The sequence below is a fragment of the Monodelphis domestica genome, chromosome 1 (genome assembly GCF_027887165.1).
Source record: "Monodelphis domestica isolate mMonDom1 chromosome 1, mMonDom1.pri, whole genome shotgun sequence".
Lineage (NCBI taxonomy): Eukaryota > Metazoa > Chordata > Mammalia > Didelphimorphia > Didelphidae > Monodelphis > Monodelphis domestica.
Window position 1 is genome coordinate 183371743 of NC_077227.1, and position 18162 is coordinate 183389904.

Genomic DNA, 18162 nt, shown 5'->3' on the forward strand with positions numbered 1-18162 from the left:
CTATCTCTAGGCTGGCTCTCAATCCACTAAGCCACCCAGCTGTTCCCATTCACTGAATTATTTTTTAAAAAATACACATTTTTTTTCCTGTACATTGTCTTTAAAAAGCTAGGCTACTTTTTTTGGTAGAATCATTCAGTGGATTAAGAAAGATGATTTTAAGACTCATATATGAATTTTTTTTAAAGCTAGAAATCCAACTTAAGTGAGAAACTGAACAACATGTTCAGAAAGTAGCAGAGGTGAAGAGGACTTAACTGCTGGTGTTCTTGGAGTACAAATCAATCCCAAATTTTGGGAAGGATAATTTTTAACAGACTTTCAAATTAATACTGGAATAGGTGATAATCAGTAAGTAACCCTTGATGAATGAAAAAAGGCCAAAGCTTGATTATATTTCATATAAAACCCAACAAATCAGCACATTCTAATGAAATGATAAACTCTTTAAAATCACTTACCTTGGCATCTTCTACCAGTAGACGATAACGAAAAGCCTTCTGGACACAGACATTTGAAGCTGCCTGGAGTGTTACTGCATGTGCCCAAGGCACAGATTTCTGGCTCTTCCACACACTCATCAATATCTAGAAGAATTATACATTTCAGATTATTTCTAAACATAATCAAAATATCACTAAAATGCCAACATGAAAAAGTATAACATACAATTTCACCTTGTTAATAATAATAATAATATAATAATAATAAAATTGTGAGAATTCAATGACTTTTAAGAGCTTGGTTTTATTTTGAAAAGTCAGTCTCTCAATTCTCAGTGAACAAGAATGAGCCTAACGAGGTCTTCTTACGTGTGCTATGAGGTCTCTCTCCCACCTGTCATTGCCATTCATCATATTAACAGCAGTAATAACACATAATTAAGAACTGAAAGGGGACTGTAGAGACCATGTAGTCTATTCTCTGCACACACCTATCTACCCTCAATGTACAGAAGAGAAACCTAAGACCCAGTCACAGGTTAATTACGAACAGCTGAGACTCTTGAGCCAGTATTCCAGACTAAGGGTGTATGAGCTTATTGCTGTTCGGTTGTTTCAGTTGTGTCTGACTCATCATGACTTCATTTAGGGTTTTCATGGCGAAGATACCCGAGGGATTTGCCATTGCTTCTCAAGGAGGAAACTGAGGCAGACAGGGCTAAATGACTTAGCTAAGATCACACAACTAACTACTAAGTATCTGAGGTTGCATTTGAACTCCAGTCTTCTGGACTCCACGCCCAGTCCTCTATCCATGGTGCCACCAAGCTTTATGCGCACACTGATGCAAATGAAAATAAATGATCATGTTCAATGATCCCTAAGGATAGCTTTTATAGTTTGATCAGAAGCAGCAGTGTTGTGTGATGGAGAGAGAGCCCCACCCCCCTCATTTTACACATGAGGACACTGAGGTCTAGAATGGTAAAGGGACAGGAGAACCCACCTCTGCCACACATGAGTTGTGGCCCATTGAATAATGCTTAGCACAGTGCCTGGCACATAGGAGGGGCTTAATAAATGCTTGCTGACTGACACCCTCTGCCCTTGTACTTGCTTATGATTAATTAATCCACAAACTATGATACTACTATCAAGATAAGAAACTGAGATTTAGAAATGCTACTTTTATTTTCAGCAATTATGTCCCTTGTACCTTCACAGTTGTCATTCTGCAGGCTGTATCCAGGAGGACAAATGCATCGGTAGGATCCATCCAAGTTTTGACATGTGCCTGGTGCACATTTTCCAGGATCAGCTAGACACTCATTTATATCTGCGGGTGAGAATGGAGACCATTAACTTTATCAAGCAGCTAAATTCAAATACATTAGAAAAAAAAATGAAGACAAGTTAAAGCCCATGAAGCTTTTGCAACATGACCCTATCTTAAACTAAAAAAAAAAAGAAGACACAAAAAATACTTAACTCTCTGAAAGGTGTGATTTTTTTAACCTGGTAGATAAAAAAAACATTGAATGAGTCTAAAGAGTTTTATGGGCTCATATGCCCATAAAAAGTACCAAAATATGATGTAGGACCTTACTTGGAAAGTATTTTGAAAAATAAAAAAAAACTTCTGCTGACTTTGGTTATGATTACTTACTCTTTTTTTAACCCTTACCTTCCATCAAAGAATTAATAATGTGTATTGGTTCCAAGGTAGAAGAGTGGTAAAGGCTAGGCAATGGGGATTAAGTGACTTGCCCAGGAAATGTCTGAGGCCTGATTTGAACCCAGCACCTCCTGTCTCTGGGCCTGGAATGATTACCTATTTTCAAAAAAGGTGTCATCATCCCTGATTTTTTAATAAGGACAGAGTTTTCTTTTTCTAGATAGTAGGTTTATTGTCATTTCTTCCTCTTAGCTTAGGAAGAGTTATGATGGAATTTTATATTTCTTTTGAAAATCTGCCTAATGTTTTAATTTGGGAAACTTTCATATGGTTCCACTCACCAACACAACTTCTTCCATCAGCAGTGACCTCATAGCCTTCATTGCACTGACACTGGAAGGATCCAACAGTATTGAGGCATTGACCATTTCTGCAAAGATTCCCATTCCCAGTAGCACATTCATCAACATCTATAAGAAAAAACAAACATTTGACACAGTCCAAAGAGAATGAATGTTACACAACATTTAAATTAGTTAAAATTCCAAATGAAGTAACACTGGGTTTCTCTAGTCTTTGTTGGATCAACTCACTATATCAAAATTCAAGGAGTATCTCTTATTGACAACAACTCGAGCTTTAAGTGAGAAGTAAAATATAATTCAACATAGTTTAGGCAAATCACCTTCATGAAAGTATGTGAGATTTTTGAATAAGAATTTTAAAACCAGGTTCAGTTGGGGTTTCCTTTAAAAAGAAAAAAAGAATTACTAGTGAATTAAGAGTACACATCACAGTGGAGTGTATTAAAAGTTCCTGCAATTAGTTGCAGGTGCACTTAGCCTCTGGCTCTACTCAAGATAAAGCACATTTGTTTAATTATACCTGCCAATGATTAATTGAAGGCATAATTAGTTACAAGTGGAGGGAGGAGGGATTTTAAGGGAACTCAAGAATGTTTCTGTTAACAGAAAAATTCTTAGCAGAACATCTGGCCAAGTCAGTCTACATTATTATTTACCAAATCACATGATTATTTATGTAACAGAGCAGATGCTCCAAATAATCACATTATACATATATGTACACACATGTATACATACACACATATGCATATATACACACATATTTATATTTACTTACTTCACAAAGATTGATAAATGTAAGCTGGTGATAAGCTTTTCAAAAAAAAGCAATGGAAATGGTTACATTTACTTTTAATTAGCACACTACTTTTTGGTCTGTATTTCTTTTTTTTGTTTGTTCTCTTGTTTTTGACTGAACTTGCATTTTCATCTGTATAAGGAAGTCAAGCACTCTCTCTCTCCCAACATGGGTCAGCACTTTCTCGTCTTAGAGAATTGCTTAGGACACTGAAAAGTTAACAGACTTGCTTAGGATCACACAGCCAGTATCTACCAGAAAAGAGACTTGAACCCAGGTCTTCCTGACTTCAAGGTCAGCTTCCTATCTACTACACCAGGCTGCTTCTTCTCATTCACTACAATTGCCAAAAGTTTTAAATCTACATTTTTTTTTTCCCTGCAGAGGAGAGATATGATGATTCAAATAAAATATGGGCTACTAACTCTGTGCAATGCTTCTGTAAATTAAATAGGAATTCTTCTTATTTTAAGTAACAAAGCTTTTTTATTCCATAAAATAATATTGAAAAATACTGACCTATACAATCATTGTTATGGGAGAGGATAAATCCATGGTTGCATCGGCAGTTGAAAGAACCGACTGTATTTCTGCATGTTCCATTTCCACAGGCATCCCTTTCACACTCATTTATATCTAGGAAAATAAAGAACACACAAGACTCAGTGTTATAGATCTGCAAGAGGTAGACAGTTATAGGGATTTTAAAGCCCACAAAAAGGTCTGCATACAAGTTCAGAGAATTCTACATGTCTGCATTGTTTTCTGTTTCAATGGCACTTCCCTACATATAGGAAGTATGGGCTCTATTTATAAATATTAAGGATAACCTATCTTCGTAGTTGGCACATGTCATTTATAGTAACATGGAAGACAATGGACATGGGAACTACCAGAGAATACTATTAATTATTTTTAAAAACTATTTTCTTGCATAATTCTTTCTACTACACAATTTTGCTCAAAACTAGAGAAATCATGGATGAACTCATGGGTCTGGTCCACTGCCACCCTTGGCATTAATCTTTGAGATTTTCAAAGTAGTGACTCACCAAAGCTAAAGAGCAACAAATAACAAAACTAACTGCAGTCTAGTTCACCTAATTTTCCTCCCTTCTATTGTCCCAGTCCACACTAAAAAGTATGCAATCACCCAGCCCATGCTGATTTCCTCTCTCTCCTATAGATAAATGACCTGACTTTTCCATTGCTGATGTATTATGCCACACTTCTAAATTTTATTACCCCGACTCTTTAGATTATCTTAACACCTTGATCTCTAAGCCTTATCTCTTTAAGTACCTGATAAAGCTATTATTTCCTTTGTTGTTTCTAAAACAAACTACTTATTTCTACAGTTCTTGATCTTGTTATCACTCCTGGGGAAGTAGAAAGCTGACTTCTTAAATAGATTATAAACTCCTTGAAGGGTGAGTCCTTATCTTATAGCAATTCTCCTCTGCAGCTAGGTACTCTGCCTTAGACATAATGTAGTTACTCTATTTTGTTGATTTAAAAAATACAAATAAAGTTTTAGAATTAAAAATATATATATATATATATCAATGTATTTGTAAAGGAAAAGCAATATTGAGAAGATAGTGGAATGAGAGAGAACTTGAAAAGTTAGTGAACTGGAGCAGATAAATTTCCTTTTATTTCAAGTTTCAAGCTTAGGGCTTAAAGCATCTTTAATCTAGGTCAATCCAGATCTAGAAGCTACTGGCTTCCTACAATCAATCCAATATACCTTGAATTTGGAGCTTTAAAACATAACCAAAGGGTTCCACCAGCAATGTAGTGGTCATGACCACAGTTCACTGCCAATCAGGTATTAGTATGATGTTTTCTGGCAAACTAGGGAGAAAGGGGGGGATGGGAGAGTCAGAGAAAGAAGGGGGAGAAAGACAGCTGAGTCAGGGACATAGAATGAGTGCTGGTTAGTAAGTGATAGAAGACGTAATGCACGTTTTCATTTAAAATGTTTTGCCTGACCCAGTAAAGGCAAAAGTACATTTTGGAGGAATCTAGTAATAGAAAAAAATCATGTTTGAGTTTCACTGCTGTTGAATAGCAGTTCCTAGACTATGTGTTATGGAACCCCAGAGTGCAATGTGATGTGAATAGGTGTTCTGTGAGAAGATTTCAATGCTAGACATATTTTTCCTTTAAAATATTAAATGTAAAATTATGTATCAAAAATGCTTATTTTGTGTAGGAATTCTTTGGTGTAAAAATAGGCTTAATTTCCCCTATTTTGCTCTAAAATTTCCCTGGCCTACCTTTATCCTGGAGAAATTCCATACCCCCAGGGCAATAGGACCAGCAATTTACAGGTTCTGTAAATATGCTTTAAGCCCCCAAGTAGTCTGTGGTTAATGCTGCTGTTGAGTATACTCTACCTGTAGCTGTGAAACTTGTTCTTATACTTAGAGTTGCCAAGAAGCCCAACAGATATTCTTTTAAAACAGAAAAAAAATTGGGAGGAGGGAAGGAATGAGTGTGTAAATATATTGTGTTAAATCTAAAATATTGTCCTGATTTAGCACTGAAAGCAGGGTAGGGATTTAAAGTTTTCAGATCTCATTCCTTCGGGGTAAATGTCACACTGTAAGTCAGAAGGTAAGCTCCCATTTCAAGTTAGAAATGGTTTATATTCCATGAGTTAGGCTCACTTCCTAAGAAATAACAATCCTCAGAATAATCCTCAGAATGAGGATTTTTTTCTTATCTGATGGAAAAGTGGATATCTGGGAAGATAATCAGGAACACTAAATAAGATGTTTGCAGAGATAACTGTGAACTCTTCTCAAAGTGTAACATAGATACTTTTCTCTTGCAAAGAAGAAAGTAAGTCAGTCCTGAGCGACTTAATATCTAATTTTCTAGTGCTTAACACTGCCCAACACATAGTAGGTTCTTAATAAATGTTATCAGTTGATTGGAAAATGGGCAAAGGAGAGTGGACTTTTTTAAAAAAGATATGTAGATAATGAGACACTTTTCTGATACTCACCCACACACATGTTTTGTTCAGCATTTGTCTTAAATCCAGTGTGACAAAGGCAATAGAAACTTCCAACTGTGTCAATACACTGACCATGGCTGCAGATATTGGGGATTTCTTGGCATTCGTTCCTATCTATAAATGAAAGGCACAAATTCAGTGTATTAGATACAAAGTTAAAAGATTAACACTCATAAAACAAATTCAAATTAGACAACTTTGCTCAAAGAATGGGGTAGAAAGAGGAAAATCCTACAGATATTCTGAACACCTACATCCAGCAGACACTGTGTCTTATAAATTTGCTCCGGTAAATATCAGACAATGGGAATGCAGTATAGTCAACCAAAGGTTCTGAAAGAGGAGATAATTTGGAGGAGGTATGAAAAGATCGAAAATTCAAACTAAAAGATAAAGCTATTTTGTTTGGTTATCTGCCAAGGGAAGAAATAATGTCTATGTGATATACTCAAATATTTTGTCTAGTCTCGTTTTTGGTGATTCAACTGATGAGGATTCCAAAACTTCCTTTGGGAAATCATATCATCATCAAATCTGCTATGCCACTATTATATGTTTTCCTGAGAGACAACCTAAATTCCTTCTTGATGAAGTTTTCCTTACTATTTTGACTTATTTCTTTCACCTTTTGGACTCAATTAACAAACCATCTCCCTTTAATTCTTAGGTATATTATGAGGAGCATATAATAGCAGTGCTTTCTTTTTTCTTTGAGTCAAATCAGACTTATTCACAAACTAGTCTTCTCATCCCTTTTCATGCTAATTCCTAAAATGTGATGACTTTCTTTTTTGGTCTGTTCTTGATTGACTTGGACCATCAGATAGTCTACTGAGAGTTGTTGATTTGGAGGTATCCCAGAGAAAGAGAAAACTCATAGCTTGTGTTTTCAAGACAAAGATGGATACCTCTTGCATCCTTTTATATACAGAGTCACAAAATTGAATGGTCAATTTTGGGAACTGCCACATCTGACAGTATATCTACTTATGTTTAAACTGTAAGCAAAAAGAAAAATTTTCCCCATGGCTATATATTTATACCACATGAAGTGCAGAGAGCACTGCAGAACCCTAATCTTTCCTATTGACACAGGAAAGCAAATATTAAAAATATGATCTAAAAGGGTAGGCTCTTTTAACCCAAAGTCTGTAAAGTTGTTTTTTATATATTTTGATAACTATTTTAATATAATTGATTTCCTTTGTAATCTTTGCATTTTATTTTTATGAATTTAAAATCATTACTCGGAGAAGAAATTCATAGACTTCACCAGACAGCCAGAGGAGTCCATGACACTAATAACGGTTAAGAACCCTTGTACCAGAGCAAAGCTATATGAGTATAGGACACAGCTTACCTTGCCTGTTTGATATGCAATAGTTTTTGCAAATTTTTATCTCCATTCACAACAAAACACAACCTTGTTAAGCCACAGGATCACTTCTCTAGTGTATCCTGGCTTCCACTTTCCCTAATATTTCTATTGAATAGGGAGTCTTCATGGAGGACAAGGGTTGTATTTGGAATTGGAGGACTTGAATTTAAATCCAGGCACTGCCACTTTTACCTGTGTTATCTTGGACAAGTCACTCAATCTCTCTTAGCCTCGGTTTCCTCATCTATAAAATGAGGGAGTTGGAGTTGGTGATCTCTAAGGTTCCTTTTCATACTGAATCTATGATACTAAATATTAGCATTCAGGTGCAGAAGTAAATATTGAAGAGAAGGTCCATAGATTCATATCAATTTTGGGTGGGAATGATCTTATAATCTAATCTATCTTCTCATTTTGCAAATCTTTTCTCTCCATCACTTGAAGAGTTTTATTTATATGGCAATGAGACTATCCTAATGGGTTAAAGTCTGCGTGGTAAGTTTGGGGGATATAAATAGTCCTGGCCTACTTCTTGTGTACATAAAAAGTGGTGTGAAATGATATATTATATATTATCAGCATTTCTTATTTGGACTGGAATTATTTCACCTGTTTTCAAAGAAATATAAAATAAGACCAAAATGAAGGGAAATGGTGCCACTGCCAAGTTATACGTGGGCATTGTGGCTCATATCAAAGGACTTCCTACTTTTTCCTGTCCTGTTATTTTAACAAATGGGTAACAACAACAGTTCTGTTGACAATATGCTAAATATTTTCACATATTACCCTGAACTCAACAAAACAGGCTTGGTTCTCAAACTGATTTTCTCTCCAACTACTACACCCTTTTCCCATTGAGGGCTCATAAAACAATGCAAAATGTACTACAGGCAACAAGGCACTTCCTAACACTTAATCACTTGTGGATAAGAAAATCCAAGGAAAATCTGACAAAGTTCCTTTGTGTGGTTTCATTCAGAAATGTTTAAGATACACAGGTAGATCCTGTCAAAAGGCCCACAATTCTTGAAATGAGCAAGATAACAAACTCCCTTCTGACTTTGACAATAACCTTTACTAAAAATAATATAGTGTCTAATATTTGCAGATATATTTCATAGATTGTGATAGCTGGGAGGGATATAAAAATGATCTAGTCCACCTTCCTCATTTAATAGATGGAGAAATGGAGACCCAACAAAGTTAAATGTCTCACCCAAAGTCACATAGCTTGTTTTGTGGCAGACCTTAACCTATAGCCCATCCATGTCTTCTTCTGAGTGTATATTAAAATAATTCAACTGTGATTTAAAGTTTTAAGAACTTTAAAAAACTTAAAAATTAGACGTGAAGTCAGAAAAATATTAAACAAATCAATTAAGCTGAGTGAGCCTTAATTTTTGTATCTAGCCCCCTCTAGTAGTTTTATGATATTAATTTTATAATTCTAGAGCTACAGCCTAGTCTAACTACTTTCTTATATAAATGGGGAAACTGAGGTCCATAGAAGTGACTGAAAGTTCAGATACTTGATCTTTATAAAATCCACCACTTCTAATATGCTTAAACCTAATATAGTTGAGTCAAATTAAACACTTTACTTTCTATGATAGATTATAAGTTTTTAAGACTTAATAGAAATATATATGTATATATGTACTTTTGTCTTAATGAAAATATCATTAAAGAATATTAAACTTTTTTTGCTTAATTCTCTACTCACAGAATTCTCTTAAAAGTAATTCAAGACCTTGATTTAGAGGTCCTCCTAAGGTCACACTCTACATATTGGAATAATTTCTACCTTAGTCTGCATATACTTTATCACTAAAATGCCAGTAAAAAACCATGTAATGGTAACAATTCAATAGGGCTTCACTGACACAAAATTTCGCTTGTTCATTAAAAGTATCCACCAGAAAGCCTGGTGATTCTTCAATATGTTTAAGTAACTTCTCTAATCTGCTCTTGCCATTTCTTTTTTTTTTTTAAACCCTTACCTTCCATCTTGGAGTCAATACTGTGTATTGGCTCCAAGGCAGAAGAGTGGTAAGGGCTAGGCAATGGGGGTCAAGTGACTTGCTCAGGGTCACACAGCTGGGAAGTGGCTGAAGCCAGATTTGAACCTAGGACCTCCCGTCTCTAGGACTGGTTCTCAATCCACTGAGCTACCCAGCTGCCCCCTGTTCTTGCCATTTCAAAACCTGTACTAGTGACAAACCACAGGCTATCAGGAGAGAGAGAATGAATTTCTTCTGTGTTCATCTTTCCCAATCCTAACTTGGGATCCTTTCTCAACTATTTTTGAAAATTTATATTTAGTGTGTGTGTGTATATATATATATATATATATATATATATATATATATATATATACTTATTTTATGTACTTATCTACCTCATTAAAATGTAAACTCCTTTCAAGAAGAAGTTGTTTTATCCATTGTATTTGCATCCCCAGTGTCTGAGGCACTGTCCAGCACACAGTAGGTGTTTGCTGGTTCATTGTTGTATTTTACAAATACACTTGTAAAAATTGAGTGAGGAAAGCGGTATATAAGTAAGGAAAGAAATATAGCATTTATTTTACAAGTCATATACCAGATTTATTTATTATATTAAAATTTTATTAGCTATATATATAAGACTTTACAAACTGGCTATGTAGATGTAGAGGCAGCTCACCCATGTAGCTTAGCTAGAGTCTACCAGTTGCTAGAGTGTCATTTCTATAGTTAAGAATATGTGAGTTAGATTCCTGCCTCAGAAACTTATTAACTGCATGACCTCAGGCAAGACAGCCTCTCATATTCTTGATTTCCTTATTTGTAAAATGAGGATAATAAAAGATACTGTGAGGATCAAATGAGATAATATATGCAAATGCTTTACAAACTTTGTAGCCCTATAGAAATGTTATCTTTTATTCTTCTATGACATTCCTTTACAATCACAAAACAGTATCCCTCATTCTCACAGAGGAAAGAAGAAATAGCAAGATCTCCCTCTCCCTCACTCTTACTCAACCAGCTTGGTTAATAGATGATGGATAGTTTTCTAACCCTTGACTCATGTGATTGATGGTAGATTCCAAATTCTTATTACTCAGATATACTCTTAGAGGTAATTAGGTTGTCTATTGTATATTTTAATATATCATATATCATATTTTATTTAAGGACATGACAAGCCAGCTTTGGATACATACCATTGCACTGCCCTGTTGAGGTGAACCTATATCCTGGCTTACAGTCACAGCGGAAGCTGCCGGCTGTGTTGATACATTCTGCATTGCGCTGACAGACTGGACCATTCTGACATTCATCAATATCTATCAGGTAAAGAGAATTTGATATGAACAGAACAGATGATCTGTAAGGGCCAAAAGAAATGAAACCTCTAAAATTAAACAGATGTATATCTACTTCTTTTAAAGTCCAGATATATTGGAAATACAAGAAAATATTTTCCAAACCTCTGTTTTTCAAAAAATTTTATCCACATAATACTTCTAAATTAATACCAGTCTTTGATTTATGCACATGCATGGAATCCAATGATACAGATATCTAATAGCAACACAAAACTCATACAGAAACTAGACAGATTAGGGATAAGTTTTTTTTCTAGATTTCTAGATACAGATATCTAATAGCAACACAAAACTCACACAGAAACTAGACAGATTAGGGACAAGTTTTTGGTTTTTTTCTTAGATTTCATGGTTTGTTAAAATTTTCATTATCTTAATTAAAGTTTACAAAAGGCACAGCATTGATTAATGACTTCCACACTGTAGTCAGATCACAATGATCTAAATGAAAAGACACATAAAACAAATGAAAAAAGAATTTTGAAAAAAAATATTTGTATTTTGTATAAACTGAATTTGAAAAGATTTGACTTCTCCAGATGATTATCTTAACAAAAAAAATCAGCCTATCTTATTTCATTATGTAATAGATTTTATAACAGATAAAATCATGTTCCCCCAATGCAATCATCACATTTAGAAAGGTCCTCTAGGAAGTGATTAGTCTACATGTAACATGTTAATGTGTCCCATAAGTCCTGGTGATTGATAAAAGGCTTTTCTCTTAGAGGATTTGGCTCAGTAACCAAAAGGTCCACAAGGGGGCAGCAAAGAGACCAAGTGACCGAGCCTTAGTGTCTTTTAGCAAAGAGTACCCCAGGCTTCTGTGGGCTTCCTAGTGAAGTCTCTACAGGAAATATGACAGAGGAGGGCTGGTTCTAGTAGCTCAGAGGCAGGCTGACTTCACAGCCTAACACTCAACTGCAACTGGCTTCTACAGAAACCTTCACATAACATGGGTGGCAGGGTGGCACCTGTAAGGGGCTTGCTGGCCAGCCCTGGGGTCTTTGGCAAACATATATCTTAGGTGTTGTTTCTGAGACTAAAGTATCTGTGTTAATGGAAGGGAGCAGGGCCATAATAATCCAAAAACCCTTTTTGGTATATATAATTAGCAGCAAAATTATCTTTCTACTTATAGACCACCTAGATTCATATTAAGATTAGTTTGCATTCTCCCAGTCTATCATTCGGGAAGTTATCATAAACCATGGGATGAAACTAAACTGGGATTAAAAATTATCTTTGGAAATTTGGCAGAATAGATAATCTGGTACCTGGAGAATCAAGAATTGATTATCACAGACCTCAAGTGACCTCTGATTCTACATATGTCATTTAGAACAAAGGTCTCCAAACTTTTATTGTGAGCAGATCAGTAGAAATTCTTTGATCATGTACCCCAACATGTGTATATTATTTATTTTGGGATGATATGCAGGTATGATTGGACTGATTATTATGGCTGTTATAAATCACTCCAAATATAAATTTAAATAGGATAACATAAAAATTAAATAATATTTCATCCTAGAGTTCACAGGGACTCCTGAATTATTACTGGGTAGGGAAGTGATACTGCCAGACCTGTGTTTTAGGAACATCATTTCAATAGCAGCATATATGGAGGATGGATTGGAAAGGGCAAAGACTAGGGCCAGAGAGAGGAATTTGGAGGCCACTGCAATAGCCTCTTGAAAGAGGATGCCCCTCTTGAATTAAGTTGATGGCTGTGTGAGCAGAGAGAAGAGAGAGATGTGAGAAATGAGGAGGTAGAACTAACAATATTGGGCAACTGGTTGGATTACTTGGGGTGAGAGGACATAAGAAACTGAAGATGACACTGAGATTATGAAATGGGTAACCAGAAAGATGGTGGTTCCCTCAACAGCAACAGGACAGTTTTGAAGAGGAGAGGTTTTGGAGAGAAAGGTAATGTGATGATATCTAGGATGCAGATCACAATCAAACCATGCTGGCCAATACCTTGTAATGAATGCACTTTGTCCCATAAAATGGGAGATGGAATGGGTAAAGAATTTTCCTAATGGCATTTGTACCACTATGGGTGCACAAGTAGGAGTTAGTTTATAACTGCCCTGAGAGGCCAATGCCGGGCTTAGAAGGGAGGAAGCTGAGGGCTTGTACATCAGGGTGAAGGGTACTAGTACAAGAGTATTAGGGAATTTATTAGGTTATGTGTGGTCACTTGGATAAGTAGCACAATTGGCTATCACAAGGAGGGTAGTATTTGACTCCTCTTTCCACTCTTTTAATGAGATGGTTCAAATTTATTGTCTCCTTGGGGTTGGGGCACGGCCCCCATTTTGGAGACCCTTGATCTATAACACCAGCATGGTTCTACGTCGATTTGGTATCAAATTAATCTTGTGTTTGGGAGCTCTAGTTAAGTACAAAACACATTTCTCCAGCCAGTTCTTTAAGCAATGAGTGAAAGACAGGACCAACCCGGCTCTGGATCCTCTAGGTACTAGTATTCTTCCACTAAGGCTATCTTGTATCTAGCTACTTTATATGTATCTTTTACATACTTTTACATATGCATGATCCTCGATAAAATGTATATTCCATGAGTTCACATTTCTCAATGCATAATACAATGCTTGGCATACAACAATTGTTTTATTCCTGATCACCGACTGACAGAATGAAAAAGGAGCTAATGAGAATGTCTAAATACTTGTCCTTATGTTCTATCTCAACTAATTATTTGACTCTAAACTCCACAAGGGACAGAATTACATCATATAAATTGTGTATATATATATATATATATATATATATGTAATATGTTTTAATAGTTACATAAAATAAAACATAATACATAAATATATTGCTATATTATGTTAACTATATAAGTATATACATTGTATAGCATGACATGTTATAGTTGTACATTATAATGATGTAGTTATGTGTAATGTATTCTATATAATATAATATATAGAATATATAATGCTACATTATTAAATACATAGTTAATTATAATTATATAACTATAGAATATATATCATAATTACATGTAGTTAATATGTTACAGTACAATAATATAGTTCTATTATTGTAATGCAACTATATTATATACATATATAGCATGTGTTATACATACACACATAAATTTAGATATGATTCTGTCTCCCATTGAGTTTAGATTTATATCAACATAATTAAGATATCCTATACATCTGTATGTACACATACATTTATATGTGTACAGAAAATGTATTTGTATGATGGAAAATATAAATGTAAAGTATACATAGTATAAATATACATGTGTATATGTAGGATATCTGAACCATGTATAGTTTATACATTTATACTAAACTATGTAGAGTATAAATATATATGTATATGATCTAAGTGATGCATAGCTTACACATTTAAAATACATTTTGTATAGCATATATGATTCTTTATAAGTAACAGATATAAATTATGTGTAATATTAATACACTCATAATATATGTATAAAACATGCATGTAGATCACATATACCCATAAGTACAAATGAAATATCCCCCAGTGTCAGGCACTATGTTATGTATACAGTAGATTTTTACTAAATAGTTTGTTGAACGATTCTAGATGTCCTACTACATGAAGCAAATTTAATGGAGCTGGTAACCTCTCACAAATAAAAATGCAAATTTATGCTGCCTGTGTCTGATGTGAATAAAGAGCTAAGTAATTAAGTAACAGTGTGCCTTCACTAATGGGGAAAAGGTAATTTGAAAATGAGAAAGCACTATGTCTAAGCCAAGTATTCTTCATATAAAATGAAAATTTGTGGTCTCTGGCATTTGGAAATCTCTCAGGACTTTGGAATATTTACATTAAGGCTTGTTACAATTTGAAAGAGCCATAGTTTCAGGCTTGCAAGGGAATAAAGCTTTTGAAAGTCAACAGAGGAAGACCTCCCACCACTTGTGCTCACTTTCAAATAATGGGAAAAAATTAAATCTAGTTACCACTCCCTATTATTCTTACATTTATGTCAGCTAGAAAATCTAGCACATTCACGGGGGGTTGGGGGGGGGTAAAAAGTTGCAGTCAAACTCAGTGGATATTCTGCATAAAATAAAATAGGATGCACCAAATTGAGCCTTCACAATTTTTTAGCACTTGGGGTACTTCTGACACCTGAGCTGTGAGAGTCATAATAAGAATGAGTGTTTTTACTAGGTTATTACTTGGACCCATTTCTGAGTATGATAATCACAAAGACACTCACCTTCACAAATCAATAGTTTGTCATTATAAAAGAACCCCACTGGGCATTCACATCTGAAGCTACCAACCATATTGATACAAACTCCATTTTCACAGACTCCAGGAATCTCTCGGCACTCATCGATATCTAAAAAGAAGAAAGACAATCTCACATGATTAACAATAGGGCATCTGGGAATTATACAATGTAAATCTGAAGTATAAATCACCAATGTTATTCTATGCTATTGATAAGAGAGCTCTACTGGATGGGGAAGAATCTAACCACATCCCAGAACTTTGATGTCTTCTACAAGCCATGAAGTTAGAGACATTTAAGAGATGGTTCTGGTAGAGACATTCTGTTCTACTTTGTGGGGGCAAAGAAAGAACTTTGAGATGCACCCTCATTACAGTTCCAAAGGTAATACTGTAATTTAAGTTTTTAAATATGCATTTCAACAACTGAAGCTGCTAATTCTTAAGATTTTGTGATCAGCATTTATTTCTAACCAATCAGGGATAAAATGTGGTACAGTGTAAAAAGTGCTAGAAGCAGAGTTCCCTTTTCCTGCTTTTAAAACAGGGGAAAATCAATGAAAGTGCTAGCTGCAGGTCAAATCTTATGCTCAAGGCCAAGTCAAATCACCTTAAGTACTTTTCAAAGAAGGTAAGGCATCAATTTTGAATGAAACAAAAAGATATATCAGGGCAGTAAAATATTCTGTCATGGGGAGACTAGGTATAATGATAAATGTGGGGTTCTAGGTCCATAGAAGAAAGAGGAGAATAAAGACAATGAGCATTTAGTAAGCATCCATCCAATTTCCCTGAGAACCAACCAGTGACCAAAAAGGTGAATTCCAGAAAGATCCAGGGATAGTCATAATGACATAAGAAAACTAGGGTTTAGGTAAACTCAGGCAAGTTTCTTAGCTTCTTTGGCTTTCTGTTTCTCATTTATTACATGAGTAGGACACATGACAGATCAAAGATGCAGTTTCCTCTCCTCTTGATGCCACAGGATCACAAATTTAGAATAAGAAAGACCCTTAGAGGTTTTACGCTTAGTATCTTAGATTTAGAGCCAGCAGGGTCTTTATAGGTCAGCAAGTCCAGTTTTCCTCGTTTTATAGATGAAGAAACTGAGGCCCGAAGAGGTTAAATGACTTGCCCAGCAACACATAGCTAGTAAACATCTCAGGAGTTATTTGAAAAAGGACTTCCTGACTCTAAGTCCAGTGCCCTGTCCACAGTTGAGTGAAACAAGGTCCAGAGAAGACAACATATTTGAGGCCCATAGAAGACAAAATATTTGTCCAAAATCATACAAGTAGTAAATGGCAGTTTTGGGAATGGCTAGGTCTTACCAAGGTCCTGGGGATTTCTGGAAGGGGTTATTTGTTTTACTATTTATTTCAGTGAGTAGCTTGAAAGTTAAAAGGTGACTGGAATAACTATAGAGAAAAATAATAATTACTACTATTATAGCCAGTATTTTAGAGATCCCATTTTATTCTAATTACTAATTCTAATCTCTAACTCTAACTCTAATTCTAAATTCTAATCTCTAATAGTCTACTTTTATTCTACTATCCCTTTGAAGGGAATTATTAATTTTTATCACTACCTTGCAGATAAGGAAACAGATAGTTAGGGGGTAAGTAATTTATCTAGGCATTCAGAATTATTACCAGGTAGGTAGCTGAGGCCTTATTTAAACTCAGGTCTTGATTCTAAGTTCAGTACTTTATCCACTCCACTGACAGAGTCAGATGCTGACCACTTAAAGGACAAAAGAAATGGGAAGAATGAGTTCTCCTCTTATGTAACATTGGGTACTTTTGTTATAGAGATGAACTGTTACATGGAGATGGGCCAGAAGAGGAAACCTGATGCTTCCCTCTCTACAGATGCAGAAAGCACTATCTTCTGGGATGTGGAAATAGTTTTGTTCAGTTGAATTCTCCATGCCTTGTGCTGTAACTGGATTTACCTGTGGTTTGTGAAGTAATATTTGTAAAAGAATGTGATTTGAAAAGGAGTCATTCTTGAAGTGCACGCAAGGCTCAGACTATTCCACTACTTGTTGCTTTGGCTAAGGAGACTGGAGTTTTACCACTAATGCAGTACAACACAGTGTGGGGCTTTTGAACGTTTTAAAGTAACATTTCAATTGGGGTCCTCTTAGGTTCTCGTGTCACAGATCATATGGTTTTGGTCTAGGACTTCTGAAATCTTGATTTCCAAGAGATTCCATTACAGTTCATTCAGGGACACACTTTAAAATCACCCTGCTCTTTGCAAACACCTCCTTGGAGCTCTTGCTTCAAAGAATTTGCTTTCTGCCAACACTAGAGGGCAGGCCAACCTGAGGTAAACAAACGCGGAATCCATGGGTAAAAGACCCCAGGGACCCTCACCATGATAACTGGCCACTTGTCCTCGACTGGGGATTCTAAGGAGATTAAAAGATCTGTCTAGGAAGGGGGGAAACAAAGCGGAGAGGGCCAGGTGTTTTATGCCAATGTCATTTAGCTTTTTTTCCTTCCAAACTATGAAAGTTCTTTGGATGCTGCCCGGCTTGTGTAGCCATATGAATTTGGCACTCAGGGAGCCAAGATGATGGCTGGATCAGGCCCTTGATTTTTTTATACAAGGTCACTGGAAAGGCGGTTGCTGATTCAAGTTTACTGATTAAGAAAGGAGTCTGAAGAAAGCGGTGGTGCCCACTAAGAAAAGCAGTTGCTCCATGGTGAGGAGACTGAACATAAATCCAGCAGGAAAAAATTCAACAAGCAGAAACCTCTCTGTTTCGTTTCTCCTGTATTATTTGTTTTAAAACCACAAAAGACACCATCTACA

The 18162-nt window shown here is 35.6% G+C and overlaps 1 protein-coding gene across 4 annotated transcripts in view; it reads right to left on the reverse strand.

The window, feature by feature from the left end:
• Window positions 1-18162, reverse strand: part of FBN1 (fibrillin 1) — a 319830-nt gene that overhangs the window by 43034 nt on the left and 258634 nt on the right. For all 4 annotated transcript variants that reach the window (XM_056810161.1, XM_056810160.1, XM_056810162.1 and 1 more), the window contains exons 44-50: window positions 15320-15445; window positions 10900-11022; window positions 6299-6424; window positions 3802-3918; window positions 2460-2588; window positions 1660-1779; window positions 462-587 (exon numbers count right to left, since the gene is read on the reverse strand). In XM_056810161.1, coding sequence (XP_056666139.1) covers window positions 462-587; window positions 1660-1779; window positions 2460-2588; window positions 3802-3918; window positions 6299-6424; window positions 10900-11022; window positions 15320-15445 — 867 coding nt within the window. The remainder of the gene's footprint in view (window positions 1-461; window positions 588-1659; window positions 1780-2459; window positions 2589-3801; window positions 3919-6298; window positions 6425-10899; window positions 11023-15319; window positions 15446-18162) is intronic.